This window comes from Saccoglossus kowalevskii, chromosome 14, assembly GCF_978046115.1.
Source record: "Saccoglossus kowalevskii chromosome 14, keSacKowa6.1, whole genome shotgun sequence".
NCBI classification, from domain to species: domain Eukaryota; kingdom Metazoa; phylum Hemichordata; class Enteropneusta; family Harrimaniidae; genus Saccoglossus; species Saccoglossus kowalevskii.
In genome coordinates this window covers 4,196,932-4,214,846 of record NC_140654.1, presented here as the reverse complement: position 1 = coordinate 4,214,846, position 17,915 = coordinate 4,196,932, and the positions used below count along the sequence as shown (strand labels likewise).

Below are 17,915 nucleotides of genomic sequence, written 5' to 3'. Positions count from 1 at the left end.
CACCTATCGGCATCTGACAGTTCAAAATAGTCATTTTGACTGACTGGAGTCTATGGTGGGTAATTGAACGTAGTGAATTTAGGCAGAGGGTTCTCCAAACCCTCCTATTCACATAGTTCATAATCTTGGGGTCATAGGGCTTCTCCTGACCTAGATTCTATCTCTCCGTCACCGGCAGAATCGCTGTTTAATGCCTACAGTTCAAAATAGTCATTTTGACTGGCCGGAGTCTATGGCGGGTATGAACTATGTGAGTAGGTGGGTTCGGAGAACCCTCTGCCTAAGTTTGAAGCTTGTGAACCAGCCTGTGATTGCCGCAAGACTTTTGTTTTGTACAGGGCTGGTGGTAATCCCCCCTTTAGAATGGGGAGTCGCCCTTGGACTCCCGCTCTCATCGGCGCTCTCCTCTCCCACTGCCGATGTGGAGACCTCCCCGCTGGGAAGGGAGCTCAAAGGGCAATGGAGGGGGCGATTGGTACAGGGAGAAAAGGACAAACAGCTTGAACCTGGTTTCGGAGCAGTCATGTCCCATGCCTTCCATTGTGTGAATCAATACCCCATTGGGGCTATGCGAACCGTTGATGGGTTCCCAATGTGGGATACTCATGTGGTACCACAGCCTTATCCATGGGTTCTTGATCCCCATCCCGGTACCTATACCTTTGTTGAGGCGAGTGGTGCGGATCGGAAAGGCCACAATGCATGGACATTTGACCGGCACCAGTGCCTACAAGTGCATCAGGCTTTATGGGCATTTTATAGAATGGGTTACTTTGGTGTTAGAGTGTCAGCTCACCTTGCTAAGTTTCTGATCGCCTGAGTGCTCAGCAACGAACCTTGAACATCGGGCAGATGGGCCAGTTCCTGGCTGTGCAGAGAGTCGATATGTGTGATATCATCATGTCCATACTGCCCTCTTGGCAGGAGCGGTTTCGGTTGAGCAGTTCTGAGTCTGTGCGCCTATCCTACTCCAGCGGGAGATGAGTTTGATCACCTGCGAAGAAGGCCTTGGGGGCATGACTGGCTATTTGGTGGCCGGTTAACGAATGTGGTGAACAGTTTGGTGGTTGCTGAAGATCAGCGTATCGAATTCAAGCAATCATCCCTGTTGGCCAAGGTGGCTAGTCCTTCTGGTCAACAGTTCAAATCAAAACCGCAAGGAGGCTCAGGCAGTAAGTCCTCCACTCAGGACTACAACCAGCGAGGATCAAAGCGCACATGGTCTCCTTCGAGGCAGGGGCAGAGGAAGACTAGTACCAAGATGCGTCAGAAAAAGCCCAAGAAACATGGCTTTGGTGGTGGGCGTTCTGACACTTCTTGGGGCCATGAAGTCTCTTTGAAGGTTTCGCCGGCTGCCTGGACGTGGATGGTGGTACAACTCTGGCTCCCCCCCCCCGAGTCCTTGGGCTCAGTCTCCCAGTCTCAGTCCTCCTGTACTGGATGCTGCAGTTCGATTGGCTGGTGTCGCTGGACTTGAGCGACGCTTACTTCCACATTCTCATTCACCACTCATGCAGCCGTTTATGAGTTAAATGTCTTTCCTTTTGGTCTGAGCATGGCACCGTACTTCTTCACCAGGGTGCTAAGACAGGTGACCCAGCTGCTACACCGGTGGTCGGTCTATCTGAACCCATATCTCGACGACTGGTTATTTCACAACCGAGACAGGGAGGTGTTAGTGGAGCATGTGCAATTGATGCAAACGTTCCTCCACGAGTTGGGCTTTTTAATAAATATAAATAAATATGAATATAGTCCAATCCAATACTGTCCCACAGCCTGGTTTTTCTGGGCACCAGTTTCACACGGAGCAAGTGCTTGTTCTCCCCTCTCAAGAGCGATGCGACTCTCTTGCAGAGCTCGCCAGCCAACTCCTGTTTACAGATACGTTGCTCCAGGGATCGATCTTCAGGTCCAAGGGACGTGGCCGCCCACATATTCGGGCCGCCACATCAATTGGTTGCAGTTGCAGACCGTCCTACTGTCTCTGTAACATTTTCAGGAAGTCGCACACCACCACAGAGTCCTGCTTTGGACGGACAACACCTCAGTAGTGTCGTACATCAACAAGGAGGAGGGGGACGCATTTCCCCATGTTGTCAAAGCTAGCCGAGGAGATTCTTCTTTGGTGCCTGGAAAACCAAGTGAAGCTATCAGCTCACCACTTTCCGGGGATACGCAACAGCGCTGCGGACGCCCTATCGAGACGTATTCAGTTCCAGAACACCGAGTGGCGGATCGTCTTTTTCGTCTCTGGGATGAGCCCCGGATAGATCTGTTTGCCAATCACCGGAATTCCAAGCTCCCGGCGTACATGTCACTCCTCTCGGAGACGAGCGCTTTCGTTACGGACGCTCTATTGATCTCTTGGAGTTTCATGGACGCTTATGCCTTTCCACCCTTCTAAGTGTTGGAGAAGTTACGTCTCAAGCCCATCTGTCTTCTGACTTTGGTGGCGCCCAATTGGTCAGCGAAGATCTGGTTCCCAATGTTGCTGGAACTTCTAGTCGAGTCACCCGTAGAGTTATTGGATCTTCTGGATGAGCCTCGCGCCATTCCATCTTTATGCGTGGAGGCTGTCAATAAACTCATGCAAGCGCAAGGTTTTTCTGCAGAGTTGTCCAAGTTCCTTGCTTCAGCACAGTCGGACGGCACAAGACGTTTGTAGGAATCCAGATGGAGACTGTACATTGATTCGTGTGACTGGATGGAAATTGATCATCTCAGTTTCTCTATTAGCGAGGTAGCCGGTTTTTTTCCTATATTTATTTGATCAAGAAAAATCTATATCGATGATTCTTGGATATCGGTCAGTTTTATTCCCAGTTTTATCAGATTCGGCTGGACTGAAACTGGCTTGATACAACTATTTAAGTCTTTTCGCTTGAAGAGGCCACGTGCCAAGGGGCTAGTGAATCCGCCTGTCTGGGACTTGTTTTTACAACCCTCTTAATTGACAACATTGTGTTCTTTGTCAAGATGTATCAAGGTATCCACATTATGTATTAAAAACATTGGGTCTTTTGTCATAATGTATCAAGATATGAACTGAAACTTTACAGGTCTATTGGTACATACTTTTCTAAACCAGTTGGTTTCCCTAAAATTTTATTTAGAAAATCTAACACTTGCTTATTATAATTCGGTCTCCGTCCGTGCGTCCGTGCGTCTGTGCGCCTGTACGTCCGTGCGTCTGTGCGCCTGTACGTCTGTGTGTCTGTGTGTCCGTCCGGAGTCATATCTCAGAATCCCTTGGACCGATTCCGTTCATTCTTTGCATGTGCCTCGTACTATTTGTGGGACATATGCACATGCAGTGGTTTAGCGATTCGATTTAAAATGGCTGACTGGCAGCCATCTTGTTTTTTGAAAATGTTGTATTTTGGACATGCCTTGTCAGTTTTCATTCAAACTTGGTACATAGATTATACATGTGAGGATACATGTCCATGACGATTTATTTCACAATTGGATCAAAGATTTTTTTTTTTATGCGGTATCTTGGACGTGCTCTGTCAGTTTTCATTCAAATTTGGCACATACATGTACTTTATACATGTTCAAAATCTGGTCAAGGATTGCCGATTGACAGCCATCTGACTTTTTGGCCTTACTACTATATTTCCACAATTTATGTACCATTTTCATTCGTATTTGGCACATACATCATACATATCAGTGTGTTTCATAATCAGATCAAAGATGGCCGAATAACGGCGGTTTTTATTTTTGGCCATATCACTACTACAACGGAACATGTGTTTTGATGTAAATAAATAATCTGTTGCATACGCTACTTGGAACTCAAGTTTCAAGGACACGCTTGCGACAACCCCTCCGCTTTAATATGGCGAGCACAAAGAGAACTTTCAAAAATTTAACGGGGACTGTGTCATTTTCAATGACTTGTTATTGTTTGAAATACAAGCATGCCATTCCTTGTAAAATATTGTTTTCAATATTTAATAGATTACATTTAGTACTCATCTATAAATTTTTAGGCAAGGCATCTATAGTATTAATGTTTTTTTCCAGATGCTATAATTAAATATAAAAATAAGCACCTTGAAGACAGAAGCCAGCCACAGTTCTACATACATTATATGGTATGTGTCACTCTCACTTTTACTTTTTATTAGCTCCGCTGTCAACTTTGTCGAGCGGAGCTTATCATATGAGTGATTGTCTGTCGTTGTCCGGTGTCCGTCGTCGTCCGTTTCAATGTTTTACTTTTTTGACTTCTTCTTGGAAAATACAAGCCTGAATGCTTTGATACTTGGTGTATATGTACCGTACCTTGGGTAGACCTCTCTTAGATTTGTTAATTTCATGATATTTTCAATTCTCTAATTTTGGTGAATATTTTTTGGTAAAAAGTGATATTTTCGACTTCTTGTGGATGTCATGGTTGTCACATGGATGTCGTGGTTGTCACATGGCTGTAGTGGTTGCCACATGGATGTATTGGTTGTCACATGGATGTATTGGTTGTCACATGGCTGTAGTGGTTGCCACATGGATGCAGTGGTTGTCACATGGATGTAGTAGTTGCCACATGGCTGTAGTGGTTGCCACATGGATGTGGTGGTTGTCACATGGCTGTAGTGGTTGTCACATGGCTGTAGTGGTTGTCACATGGCTGTAGTGGTTGCCACATGGCTGTAGTGGTTGCCACATGGCTGTAGTGGTTGCCACATGGCTGTAGTGGTTGTCACATGGCTGTAATGGTTGTCACATGGATGTAGTAGTTGTCACATGGATGTAGTGGTTGTCACATGGATGTAGTGGTTGTCACATGGATGTAGTGGTTGTCACATGGCTGTAATGGTTGCCACATGGATGTAGTGGTTGTCACATGGATGTAGTGGTTGTCACATGGATGTAGTGGTTGTCACATGGCTGTAATGGTTGCCACATGGATGTAGTGGTTGTCACATGGATGTAGTGGTTGTCACATGGCTGTAGTGGTTGCCACATGGCTGTAGTGGTTGCCACATGGATGTACAAATGTAGTGGTTGTCACATGGATGCAGTGGTTGTCACATGGATGTAGTGGTTGTCACATGGATGTAGTGGTTGTCACATGGATGTAGTAGTTGTCACATAGCTGTAGTGGTTGTCACATGGATGTAGTGGTTGTCACATGGCTGTAGTGGTTGTCACATGGATGTAGTGGTTGTCACATGGCTGTAGTGGTTGTCAGGCACTGCTATAGATTGAGATCAGCTTTTGACCACTTATATTTGCATTTTACTCTCATAAATGTCATCTCAAGAGCTAGCTGTCAAATTTTGCTCTCAAGTGTTACAGTGCTATGTTATAAAAGTTTTTTATGCATAACATAGTATTTTATTTGGCAAAGAGGCTTAATTGATTTTGATTGGTTATCTTGTAAATCACTAATTAATATGCATTGAGAATTTTGTTACATTATCTCAGATTTAATGGGTTTTATAAGCAATTTTCCATATCTAATTTATTTAATACTCTTATTAAACTCATGGATTGAAACAACATTACTCAATGTCAAGCATACTTTGTTCTCCATATTCATGTATGTACTTCAAGAATATGATGTTTATTGTGACTAGCATGAATGGGTATAAGCTTCGTTTGGACAATGAGCTGTTATCTCTGTTATGTTAAATTATTCTTCAAATGCTCAGTTTATCTTTTAAAAACAACAAGAACAAATCATGCCCGTTTCCCATCAAAATCCAAGTCAAAAGATTGTACAACAACATCAGCAAATCTCTTCCGTGCTAGGTTCAATAACATTAACATAATTAAATGAGCTATTCGTTTTCATTGGTTACATGTAATTAGCGCTGGGTGACACTGTAATAAAATTTTAGGTGATCTACTTTTTAATTCAACAAGGAAAAATGTATAAAATTTTAGATTTAGCTTAGTTGAAAGTCGGTGTAGGTGGATTTTTCAATGAAAATACAAGTCGCCCAAAAATATTTGATGATAATTTTTTGAAATTTTGAACCCCAACCAGGGCAAATTTCGGATGGAAGAATTTACGACAGAATCCGGTACTAGTTTTGGATATATAGATACACTGTTACAGTAGTATTGCTGAGTAGTGTTTCTGCAAAAAAAAAAATTATTCATTTCTTCCATCTAGATTTTCAATTACTCATTAAATATGTCATTCGTTTTTATTGGGTTGCGAACATAGAGCGTAATAAAGAACATTGCAGCAACCCTTTGGATATTTGAGGTTTAAAGTAGATGCATGAAAACTATATAATTATATTTTTCAGAATCATGCAAACTACAGCATATCGCCGGCTGCAGTGGCTCACGAATGAACCCGGAAGTTTTGTCTCAAATATGTGTATACATTGTAGCACTAATGTTTGTGTTTGTAATTCTTTGAAATTATGTGAATTGAGACAATTTTACATATATCAATACTGCCACTAACAAGAAACTATTTGTAAATGAAAGAACTGTATCTGTAATTGTTATATCCTAGTTCCAGGGCTCACTTTTATTAGCTCCGCTGGAGCTTATCATATGAGTGATTGCCCGTCGTCCACATCAACTTTTTTACTTTTTCAACTTCTTCTTGGAAACTACAAGTCTGAATGCTTTGATACTTGGTGTATATGTACCTTGAGCAGACCTCTCTTATATTTGTTCATTTCATGATGATATCTTCAATTCTCTAATTTTGGTGAATATTTTTGTCATTTTTTGGTTAAAAGTGATATTTTCGTCTTCTTGTTAAAAAAAAGTTTGATTGCTTTGATATTACATATATAGGTACTACATGTGAACCTCTCCGAGATTTTTTCATTTCAGGATGATGCCCTGTTTCATGTTTTCTAATTAGAAACTGCTTTAAAATTTTAGAAATTTTTATAGTTTGGTGAAATCCCATTGACTAGCATATCAAACCATATACTAAAGGTTTGCAGTATTTTTAGCTAATAACTTTGATATTACAAATCATTACTGTTAATTTTGTTTAATTTCTAGATAGCAATTATTAATAACTGCCAGAAATTTACAGAATTCACAGAACAACTTGAGGTAAGTAAGTGTAATGTTGTTTCTTCTGTTAATTATTTGATATTGCTGTGGTGTTGAACTTTTAGCGATATTGCTGTTTTGTCACACTGACTGACTAATTAATTATTAATTAAATAATTATTTTTTATTTCAGATAAGGCATACAAGTTCAAATGCCACGAATACAAGTCACTGCCAACCTGTTGTCATTGATTTTGATAAATTAGCCACTGAGACGTAAGTATCCAGTTTTCCTCATTATTCATTATTTCCTTATATTACTCACAACTTCAAATGTTATAATATGTTATGAATGCCATGCTGTAAATAACTGGTTTGAATGCCATGCTGTAAATAACTGGTTTGAATACCATGCTGTAAATAACTGGTTTGAATACCATGCTATAAATGACTGGTTTGAATGCCATGCTGTAAATAACTGGTTTGAATGCCATGCTGTAAATAATTGGTTTTGAATGCCATACTGTAAATAACTGGTTTGAATACCATGCTGTAAATAACTGGTTTGAATACCATGCTGTAAATAACTGGTTTGAATGCCATGCTGTAAATAACTGGTTTGAATGCCATGCTGTAAATAACTGGTTTGAATACCATGCTGCAAATGACTGCTTTGAATGCCATGCTGTAAATGACTGGTTTGAATGCCATGCTGTAAATGACTGGTTTGAATGCCATGCTGTAAATAACTGGTTTGAATGCCATGCTGTAAATAACTGGTTTGAATACCATGCTGTAAATAACTGGTTTGAATACCATGCTGTAAATAACTGGTTTGAATACCATGCTGTAAATAACTGGTTTGAATACCATGCTGTAAATGACCACATTGAATGCCATGCTGTAAATGACTGGTTTGAATGCCATGCTGTAAATAACTGCTTTGAATGCCATGCTGTAATTAACTGCTTTGAATGCCATGCTGTAATTAACTGCTTTGAATGCCATGCTGTAATTAACTGCTTTGAATGCCATGCTGTAATTAACTGCTTTGAAAGTCATGCTGTAAATGACTGCTTTGAATGCCATGCTGTAATTAACTGCTTTGAATGCCATGCTGTAATTAACTGCTTTGAATACCATGCTGTAATTAACTGCTTTGAATGCCATGCTGTAATTAACTGCTTTGAAAGTCATGCTGTAAATGACTGCATTGAATGCCATGCTGTAAATGACTGCTTTGCAAGTCATGTTGCAAATTACTGCATTGAACGCCATGCTGCAAATGACTGCTTTGAAAGTCATGCTATAAATAACTGCATTGAAAGTCCTGTTGCAAATGACTGCATTAATGCCATGCTGCAAATAACTACTTTGAAAGTCATGCTGTAAATGACTGCTTTGAATGCCATGCTGTAAATGACTGCTTTGGTCATTTTTGGTAAAAAGTGATATTTTCAACTTCTTGTTAAAAACTGCAAGTCTGATTGCTTTGATATTATACATAAAGGTATACTACAGATAGTCTTCTCTCAAATTTGCTTATTTTATGATGATATCTTCAATTTTCTAATTTTGATGAATATTTTTGTTATATTTGGTGAAAAGTAATATTTTCGACTTCTTGTTGAAAACTGCAAGTCTGATTGCTTTAATACTATACATGCTGTTCATTTTAATGATATCTTTAGTTCTTTAATTGAAATGTGCATTGCTAACAGCGGAGCTATCTCAGCCGATAGGCTGCTTGTTTGACTAGTGACAGCAGTGGTCATAGTGACAGCAACTGTCATTCCTCTAAACACTGATAATGACTGAATTCATTAATAATAAATTTGTTCAATTTAGCAATTGAACATGTACATGGCTTAACCAGTAAAAAAAATGGAAATAAAAAATCAGGCACAGCCAAATTTGTTGCCATGTAAACAATAACTATGGTGTAACTTTAGTTTTAATTTCGGCTATTTTGGATTGGAGAATGAATCAAAGGCATACATTTGAGGTTCATATTTTGAAATCTTTGAAAATTTTGAATTAAGACCAAGCCAATTATTACAAAGAATAATTTTGAAAAATTTCATAAAATTTCTGTTTTGAAAGTGTTAGCTGTTCTTAATTCTCTCCTTGCCTCATTAAAATCTCCAAATAAATACTGGTAAACAGACTTGATTAAATACTGGTAAACAGACTTGATTAAATACTGGTAAACTGACTTGATTAAATACTGGTAAAACGACTTGATTAAACACTGGTAAACAGACCGGATTAAATCCTGGTAAAGAGACTGCATTAAATACTGGTAAACAAACTTAATTAAAAGCAATGTTCTATTTTTGTATAGCTATCGTTTGTTATTGGATGAAGTATTTCTAGATTTAGAGTCTCACCTTCAACAAATACTAACAAGGACATGGTAAGTCTAACAATCTCATTAAACTGTAAAATTTCTTTAGGATTCTATAACACGGTTAGCAACTTTTGTGAAATCCAGAATATTCCTTGCTGTGAATTTGAGCAATTTCAGTAGGATTTCTCTAGCAAAAAGGAAATTTAAATATGATCTTCGTTAAATTTGTGGATCCATGCTATTGAAATTGATGCAAAGATTTTGGAATAATAAATTCTTTGGAAAATGCCCAATTTGTTTTTTCATTTCTTTTAAAACTAAAATTAATTTGTATATTGTCATTGATCAGATATAAATCTTAAACTTTTTTCACCACCAGTTCCCTCTTTTCATCTCCAGTTCCGTCTTTTCACCACCAGTTCCCTCTTTTCACCACCAGTTCCCTCTTTTCACCACCAGTTCCCTCTTTTCACCACCAGTCCCCTCTTTTCACCACCAGTTCCCTCTTTCCACCACCAGTCCCCTCTTTTCACCACCAGTTCCCTCTTTCCACCACCAGTCCCCTCTTTTCACCACCAGTTCCCTCTTTCCATCACCGGTTCTATCTTTTACCACCAGTTCCCTTGTTTTACCACCAGTACACTTTTTTCATCACCAGTTCCCTCTTTTCATCACCAGTTCCCCCTTTTCATCACCAGTTCCCCCTTTTCATCACCAGTTCCCCCTTTTCATCACCAGTTCCCCCTTTTCATCATCAGTTCCCCCTTTTCATCACCAGTTCCCCCCTTTTCATCACCAGTTCCCCCTTTTCATCACCAGTTTCCTCGTTTTACCACCAGTGCACTTTTTCATCACCAGTTCCCTCTTTTCATCACCAGTTTCCTCGTTTTACCACCAGTGCACTTTTACATCACCAGTTCCCTCTTTTCATCACCAGTTCACTCTTTTCATCACCAGTTTCCTCGTTTTACCACCAGTGCACTTTTTCATCACCAGTTCCCTCTTTTCATCACCATTTCACTCTTTTCATCACCAGTTTCCTCGTTTTACCACCAGTGCACTTTTTCATCACCAGTTCCCTCTTTTCATCACCAGTTCACTCTTTTCATCACCAGTTTCCTCGTTTTACCACCAGTTCCCTCTTTTCATCACCAGTTCCCTCTTTTCATCACCAGTTCCCTCTTTTCATCACCAGTTCCCTCTTTTCACCACCAATCCTCTCTTTTCACCACCAGTGCACTCTTTTCACCACCAGTACACTTGTTTCATCACCAGATCCCTCTTTTCACCACCAGTCCCCTCTTTTCACCACCAGTCCCCTCTTTTCACCACCAGTGCACTCTTTTCACCACCAGTGCACTTTTCACCACCAGTTCCCTCTTTTCACCACCAGTCCCCTCTTTTCACCACCAGTTCCCTCTTTTCACCACCAGTTCCTTCTTTTCACCACCAGTTCCTTCTTTTCACCACCAGTTCCCTCTTTTCACCACCAGTTCCCTCTTTTCACCACCAGTGCACTCTTTTCACCACCAGTTCCCTCTTTTCACCACCAGTTCCCTCTTTTCACCACCAGTTCCCTCTTTTCACCACCAGTTCCCTCTTTTCACCACCAGTTCCCTCTTTTCATCACCAGTTCCCTCTTTTCATCACCAGTTCCCTTTTTTCATCGTCAGTGCCCTCTTTTCATCGCCAGTGCCCTCTTTTCATCGCCAGTGCCCTCTTTTCACCACCAGTTCCCTCTTTTCACCACCAGTTCCCTCTTTTCATTACCAGTTCCCTTTTTTCATCGTCAGTGCCCTCTTTTCATCGCCAGTGCCCTCTTTTCATCACCAGTTCCCTCTTTTCATCACCAGTTCCCTCTTTTCATCACCAGTTCCTTTTTTTCATCACCAGTTCCTTTTTTTCATCGTCAGTGCCCTCTTTTCATTATCAGTTCCCTCTTTTCACCACCAGTTCCCTCTTTTCATTACCAGTTCCCTTTTTTCATTGTCAGTGCCCTCTTTTCATCGTCAGTGCCCTCTTTTCACCACCAGTTCCCTCTTTTCATTACCAGTTCCCTTTTTTCATCGTCACTGCCCTCTTTTCATCGCCAGTGCCCTCTTTTCATCACCAGTTCCCTCTTTTCACCACCAGTACACTCTTTTCACCACCAGTTCCCTCTTTTCTCGTCCATTGAATTTTGTCTGTTGCCTAGAAAATTAGGGTTCATTTAAAATTACAAAATAAATTAAATACAAACACATTGCTCCAGTCAATGGGCATGGTCATTTGGGTTTTTTAGTTCACTAACTATAGAAATATGGTCAAGTCGTTTTCAGAAATTGATTACCTAATACTATTGAAGACTGAGCTGGTTTGGCGTCTAATATTATCTTTAGTTTCAACATTCTGTGGTTACGTCAGTTCTGCTCGAATAACTCACCAGGCATTTTCTAAATATTCCGTATAGGTGATCAACAGATTAACCTTATTTGACTATCCATTCAGTTTATAACATGGGTGGTTAGTGAATTTTTTTCATTTCTCATAGGCACCAGTTAAAACCATCAAATGCAGTGGACACTATATGCATAACAATGGAAGACTACTACAATGACTTTGTGCATCTTAAACCCAAGTACTGTAAACGACTGATCAATGATGCACAGTACACGATAGCTCTGTCTTACATTAAAGCCTTGACTGAAAAGTGAGTTATGAATCATTTCATTTTTGATCAATTAATCAACCAATTTTAAGCATCCATGTCCGATCACCATTGCCAGTGATTTTTAGATTTCACTATAGAAAGTTATTTCTCCCTTTGATCACCCTATTGATGCCAATGAATTTCAAACCAAAAATTTATTTTAAAAAGTTTCATTGTAATGAGCTCTACTCTGTGGAGAATTGTATTGTTGACTTGAAAGCATTTACACAATTTGTGTGCATTCCCCCTGCTGCATCAATCCAAGAGAATACCAGCATTTCCCATATGATTCAGCTGATGTTAGCCAAGTGGCTAAAACAAGTTGGTAATTTGAAAGATACAGCATAAAAACAGTGTGACTCTTTGATTTGCCTGTGATTGAAATTCCGAGCTTGAATTTGATATGTTGAAAAAAATAATTAGCTACCCTCTGATTGGTCTAACTGTTAGGTGTTAAGGTTGAATAGCCAATCAGACAGAATCTTGTAAATAAATGTAGCTGTGCATTGACTCAACATATTAGGTGTTCTACAATATGTGAAATGCACCTTGCTTTATGAACTATAAAGATATAAAGTTGATAAATAATAGACCATAGTGGAGCAAGGGCGGTAGGCAAAAGTGCCTGGGTTAAGGTAGCGAGAGGGGAAACACAAGTTATAGTTTAATTGAGATTAGGACTTTCCTCACCAGTTACTAAGCATGCAGTTATGGCAATGTATATATTTTCAAAAAGCTGAGATATAGCAGAATATGATTATGTATGTTTCGTCTTGATATTTGCTCAGGGGATTAAGTTACGATCGTTCCCGTGAACCCCCTAAACATCAAATTTTTTTGCGGGATTGACCGTTTCTCAGTGTTCCTGATCTTTTCACTGTTGCTTTATAAGATAACGATCTTTGCGTCTCAGAACTTTTATGTGCCCCATATTTCTGGAGATAATGTCCATTGAACTTTATGGACTAAATTTTATGAACGTCTCCATGTTGTCAAGGCCGTAACTCAATGTCAAGGGCTCATATAAATGTCCATGAGACATCATATTTTAGCCCATTTTGTGGTGAATAGATTGTGTAATTTGTATATCGTTAGCATAGAGAAAAATGTTAAAAGAGGACTTCTTCAATAGTTATGATGGTTAAAAATTAGTTTCCGTAAAAACTCAAACTCTTTGACACAGATACATGTAAACAGCTAATTAATGACTAAATGTCTAACATTTTGTTCATACTTGTAAATATACAAGTATCTGATCTGCGTGGACTGTTACATCGTGAAAAATTGGTTGGTTGTTCCTTAAAAGGTGACAAACCTTAGCAGTTTATTGAAAGTGGGTGCTAACTTTAACTAAGTGGCGTACCGCACAATTAATTTATTCAATCAGTTTCTAAACACAGGCTGGGCCATCATGACAGCATATATTTACTTACAGAATATACATGTCTTCAAGTACAGATGTGCTTGCATTACTTTCAGTCTATGGAGAGTGTACCATTATCGAATTTGTTATAATCAATTAGCTCCAAGTCAGCGCTAGTTGTTTTTCCTACATTAAAAAGGAAATGTTGGCCATGGTCACAAGGGAACCATGAGCAGGACGGTGTTGAATAGTCTACTAGAGTACAGTACTCATTTCGCCCAACCTCTCGCTCGCTTCTGCTTTTCAATCACTTTTTTTCGCTCGCTTTTGCGACTGCTTGTTGAATTCGCCCGGACAATTTCCACTTTATTTTTGACTGTGCAAACCCGCTCACTTAAAATTCGGACTAACAATAAATTTCTGAGGTTGACAGCCGTCAAAAGTTCAAATAGTTTAAACAATATTCTGACATGGTTGTCTGGGTTTTCTTTCCTGATTGTTGAGTCTTCTCAATATGTTTACGTTTTGTATAATTATTGTTGTTTTCCCCCAAGGCAATAACAAACTGAAGGACCATGAAGCTAAATGGCAGTTCCATGCATGGACTGAGTGACAGAAAATATTTCTAAGCCTAAAATAAAACCTAATATTACGCCTCTTTGTGTATTTGTGAATTGTACATATGTTTGTCATGACAGTATGTTTGTAAATATCTAGAAAAATCTCGTCTTTTATTAATAATTTTGATTATTCGGAATGTCTGTCGACCATGTCCCAATAATTTGTTTGGAATATCGATCCCCGTTTGTTTTTCCATACTGAGTTTAGAACAGGCGTTGGTCCCAACACAATTAACACAATCAGCTGAGACAGGACAAACATTGACCGTAATTCATAGGGATCATGTCCCGTAGTTTGTGGGCTGAAAACCCAAATAATTATATGTTTTATTTTACATCACGAAACTACAACAGAGCTAGAGTTGTTCCGTTGAAACTGCCGCCTTGGAAGTCGATGCAACTTCAACTAGCCATTTCTTACCTTGAAATAAAAATTCGAAGAGCATCTGGGAATAAATTAATAACCATTCTTAACAATCCTTAACAATCGCTAGCTTTATTTTATTTTTATTTTGGAATCCATAAAATTCATGAGTTTTTTGACATTTGATGGCAACTTCCGCTCTAAAAATGGTTGAAAATGTTAGTGTGGTTCTCTTGCATAGTCCTGTTGATAATACCATGGACCTCCATGATAATACGGGCAAATATGGTTCTGTTACCCAGGCGGTGCTCCGATCAGGTGACTTTTAGCCAATCAATGATGCTGTAACAAAGTATATTTTACGTTAATTGAAGGGTCATCGTACCATCCAATCTCTGGCATCAATTCACATATTTTTTTTTTTTTTTTTTGTGTGTGCTGTGATAGGCTTCACTGAAAAAACTTTGCTATATTTTGACAAACGGGTGGGATTAGACCTCAGATCAAAAAGAAAATACATGGCTGAGATACAGTAGGGTCCACGGCGAATCAGTTTTCTCTGCAAGTTGTGAAATAAAGTAAACAAGCGTAGGGTTGATGATTTTCAATACCGAAGAACTTCCATGTGAATCATAATTTTCAATTTGTTCATCGACTGGTCACCAAATATTTATGGCTATAACTAAATTTGACAAGTTTTTTTCTGAAGCCCAATAAATTATTCATACATGTCAAGCTCTGTTCATGGAGGTAAAAAGAGGAGTCACAGCCAAAATAATCTTCCTAAACTTCTTTTGTTTTACCAAGTTTAATCCTATAATTCCCTTTGTCTTATTGTCCTTTCACCCCAGGATCGTTGCCGACGCGTCATTTATCCTCAAGCGTTGCTGCGTACAGTACACACTCCAAGGTCTTGTTTTACAGTGTCGCAGTAAATGCCAAAGGGCACAACGCATGCACAGATCTTTTATACTTGCAGGAATAGTGTTTGTGAGCACGGGAAAGTTGGAATTTTGAAAATCAGAGAATTTCTTGTTAAGTTTATGTAATTTCTCGTTTTTCAGCACATTTTCCGTTGTATTTTTTTCATAGGCAATATGGTAATGTTTCGATACCTTGCTAGTACTGTTTTTAGTACAAAATAAAGCTCATTTAATGATCTTTGCAATGGTGCATGACATGGGCCGCACCGCGTTGTACCAGAGACTGAATTTTGAGGTTCAAAATGACACTTTTTGAAGTTTATATCCCGTGTACCGGTATGTCCTACTTCCTATGGCAGTGCGTCAATTTTCTTTATACACCATGTACAAGAAATTTGCTCCATTTTTTTGTTTTTGAGCAATCGTTTCATTCACAACATATGCAAAACAATTCTTCGTCTGTAATATGCTCTTCGATTTCGTTTACGTCTTCTGAATTGAAGGATATAACAGTTTCAGCATCGTAGTCAAACTCGTGCACGTTATCGATATATTTGTTTATTAGAATTTGACTGGAATTGTCACGAAAATCACTGAGTGCTGTCGAAGGCGTCCGTAGTATGCTAATGCATCGTAATCCTCACTGCGCTAAGAGGAAACTGTCCGCCTTGGTCTGTTCGGCAAATAAACTCCCTGATCGATGTACAAACAGCGGTGACCATCTTGATACCTTTGATCTAAGCTTGGCTGTGACTCCTCTTTTTACCTGGGCATGTGGCCGTTTTTATTCGTTATTTATTTTTTAGCTGGAATACTTTTACGGTACGTATTGATCGAGCTCATTCACCGATCGTGACTTAATTTTGAAAATTGAATGTAAAATTTTACCAGACCAACCACCTGTGGACCAACCTGTGGTTTTGGTATTGTTATTTTTGGAATTGATCAATAATTTTTGGTATTGATCAATAATATTTCATTCATATTTTTTACCGGCGTCGGGTAGCCAGTTTTTTCATCTTAGAACTCCTTCCCATGATATATTAGGTTATTAAAACACCGAGAAAAGCTTGAAATACTATTAATAGTGTAATGTTTGTCTGTGTTTCGATTGCGTAATGGACACTATTTATAGATTACACAGGATATAATAAAGCTGGAATTAGTATGCAAATTAATCCTTTGTCTTCAGTCTGCCACTCAACATTATATGTAAATGCATGGAAGACATGTTTACCCATAACTAGATTTTTGAGAATAAACTGAAATTACGCACCAAATGCATCATGCACAATAAATTTGAACCAAAGATAAAGAAAGTACACAATACAATGTTTCATAATCCGAAATTTCTATTTTTTCCCCTCTCACTACCTTAATAGAATATGAGAAATAATACATGAATATTTTCCTCCTTGAAAGTTATTAGCAAAATTCTAGAAATGAAAAAAACCGTACAACGACTATTACTGTAGTGACATGTTTTGACTCAAACTCGTACATGTATTGGTTTGCTCAGACTCTGAGTTTTAGAAAACGTACATGTACCGGGTACATCTAGCCACAGTCACTCTACTAGGAGAGTGACTGTGGTCTAGTGCATACAAGACATAGCTGCACACTTTTTGAAAAAGTTCAAATGTAGGACGCTCTCATCTTACTCTTCATAATAATAGATGGGGTATGACACATTCAAAGCTGAACAATAGGTGTTCGCCATGTGACCTACAATTTTTCATCCAATGCTCGTACCATTGCTTACGTGTACCGTGCTCTTCTTCACATTATTATGCATGTCAGTCTTATATAAGACAAGGTAACACCATGTTCAATCATTAAAAAATATAACTCACTGATCTGGGCTCAATATCGAATATTTGCTGTGAAATTTAATCGTCAGTCACTCATGATGCATCGCTGTCACTAAATGGTTACTGCCGTTCTGTGCATATTTAAAGTTAGTTCGATGACGGGTAAAATAAGTTTACCGGAAATAAAACAACCCTCACACTACCGCAGCTACTGACGCATTGTTAACAACCAACTTCCCGAGTGACTCTGATTTTAAACAATATTTGTACAACCGGCGTCAGGGTGCGATAACTCAAAAATAGGCTCGATCAAGCAAAATTTTCAATATGTTCATGAAAAATTTGGTTTGTTTCTGTATTCATAAAGGTTTTTCAAAACCATCATATAAAAAGTAATGTACTCTTTCACACTAAAATAATGATGATGTGGTTATAAACAATGTTCGCTTACTAGAAGTCTGATATGCGATGTGTCCGAAAGGTACGTTTAGACATAGTTATTCAAAGTAATTGTACTTATTGTCATTATTCAAATAAATGGTCACATTTAAAAATTGTCATCAATCCTGGCTTATCTTAAACTTATGCCTACCGCCCTTGAGTGGAGTTATGTCTGTCATTCTGTGTATATTGCGGTTTATCCAAGGAAATATGTACATGTATGTATGTAAAATGTTCTGTAATAGTATATGTTACAATTTAGGATATGTAAAACTGATTGTTTTTATTATTATTCATCAATCAATCAATCACTCTTAGTTTCCAATATTTTTAAATTGCTTCATTTTATTCATCAATTAAGGTACAC

The 17,915-nt window shown here is 38.8% G+C and overlaps 1 protein-coding gene across 1 annotated transcript in view; it reads left to right on the top strand.

Moving 5' to 3' along the window:
- LOC102803563 (exocyst complex component 3-like) overlaps positions 1 to 17,915 on the top strand; it is an 85,917-nt gene that overhangs the window by 47,874 nt on the left and 20,128 nt on the right. The window contains exons 17-21 of the mRNA XM_085507806.1: positions 4,036 to 4,106; positions 6,994 to 7,047; positions 7,181 to 7,263; positions 9,332 to 9,403; positions 11,868 to 12,026. Of these exons, the coding sequence (XP_085363932.1) occupies positions 4,036 to 4,106; positions 6,994 to 7,047; positions 7,181 to 7,263; positions 9,332 to 9,403; positions 11,868 to 12,026 (439 nt within the window). The remainder of the gene's footprint in view (positions 1 to 4,035; positions 4,107 to 6,993; positions 7,048 to 7,180; positions 7,264 to 9,331; positions 9,404 to 11,867; positions 12,027 to 17,915) is intronic.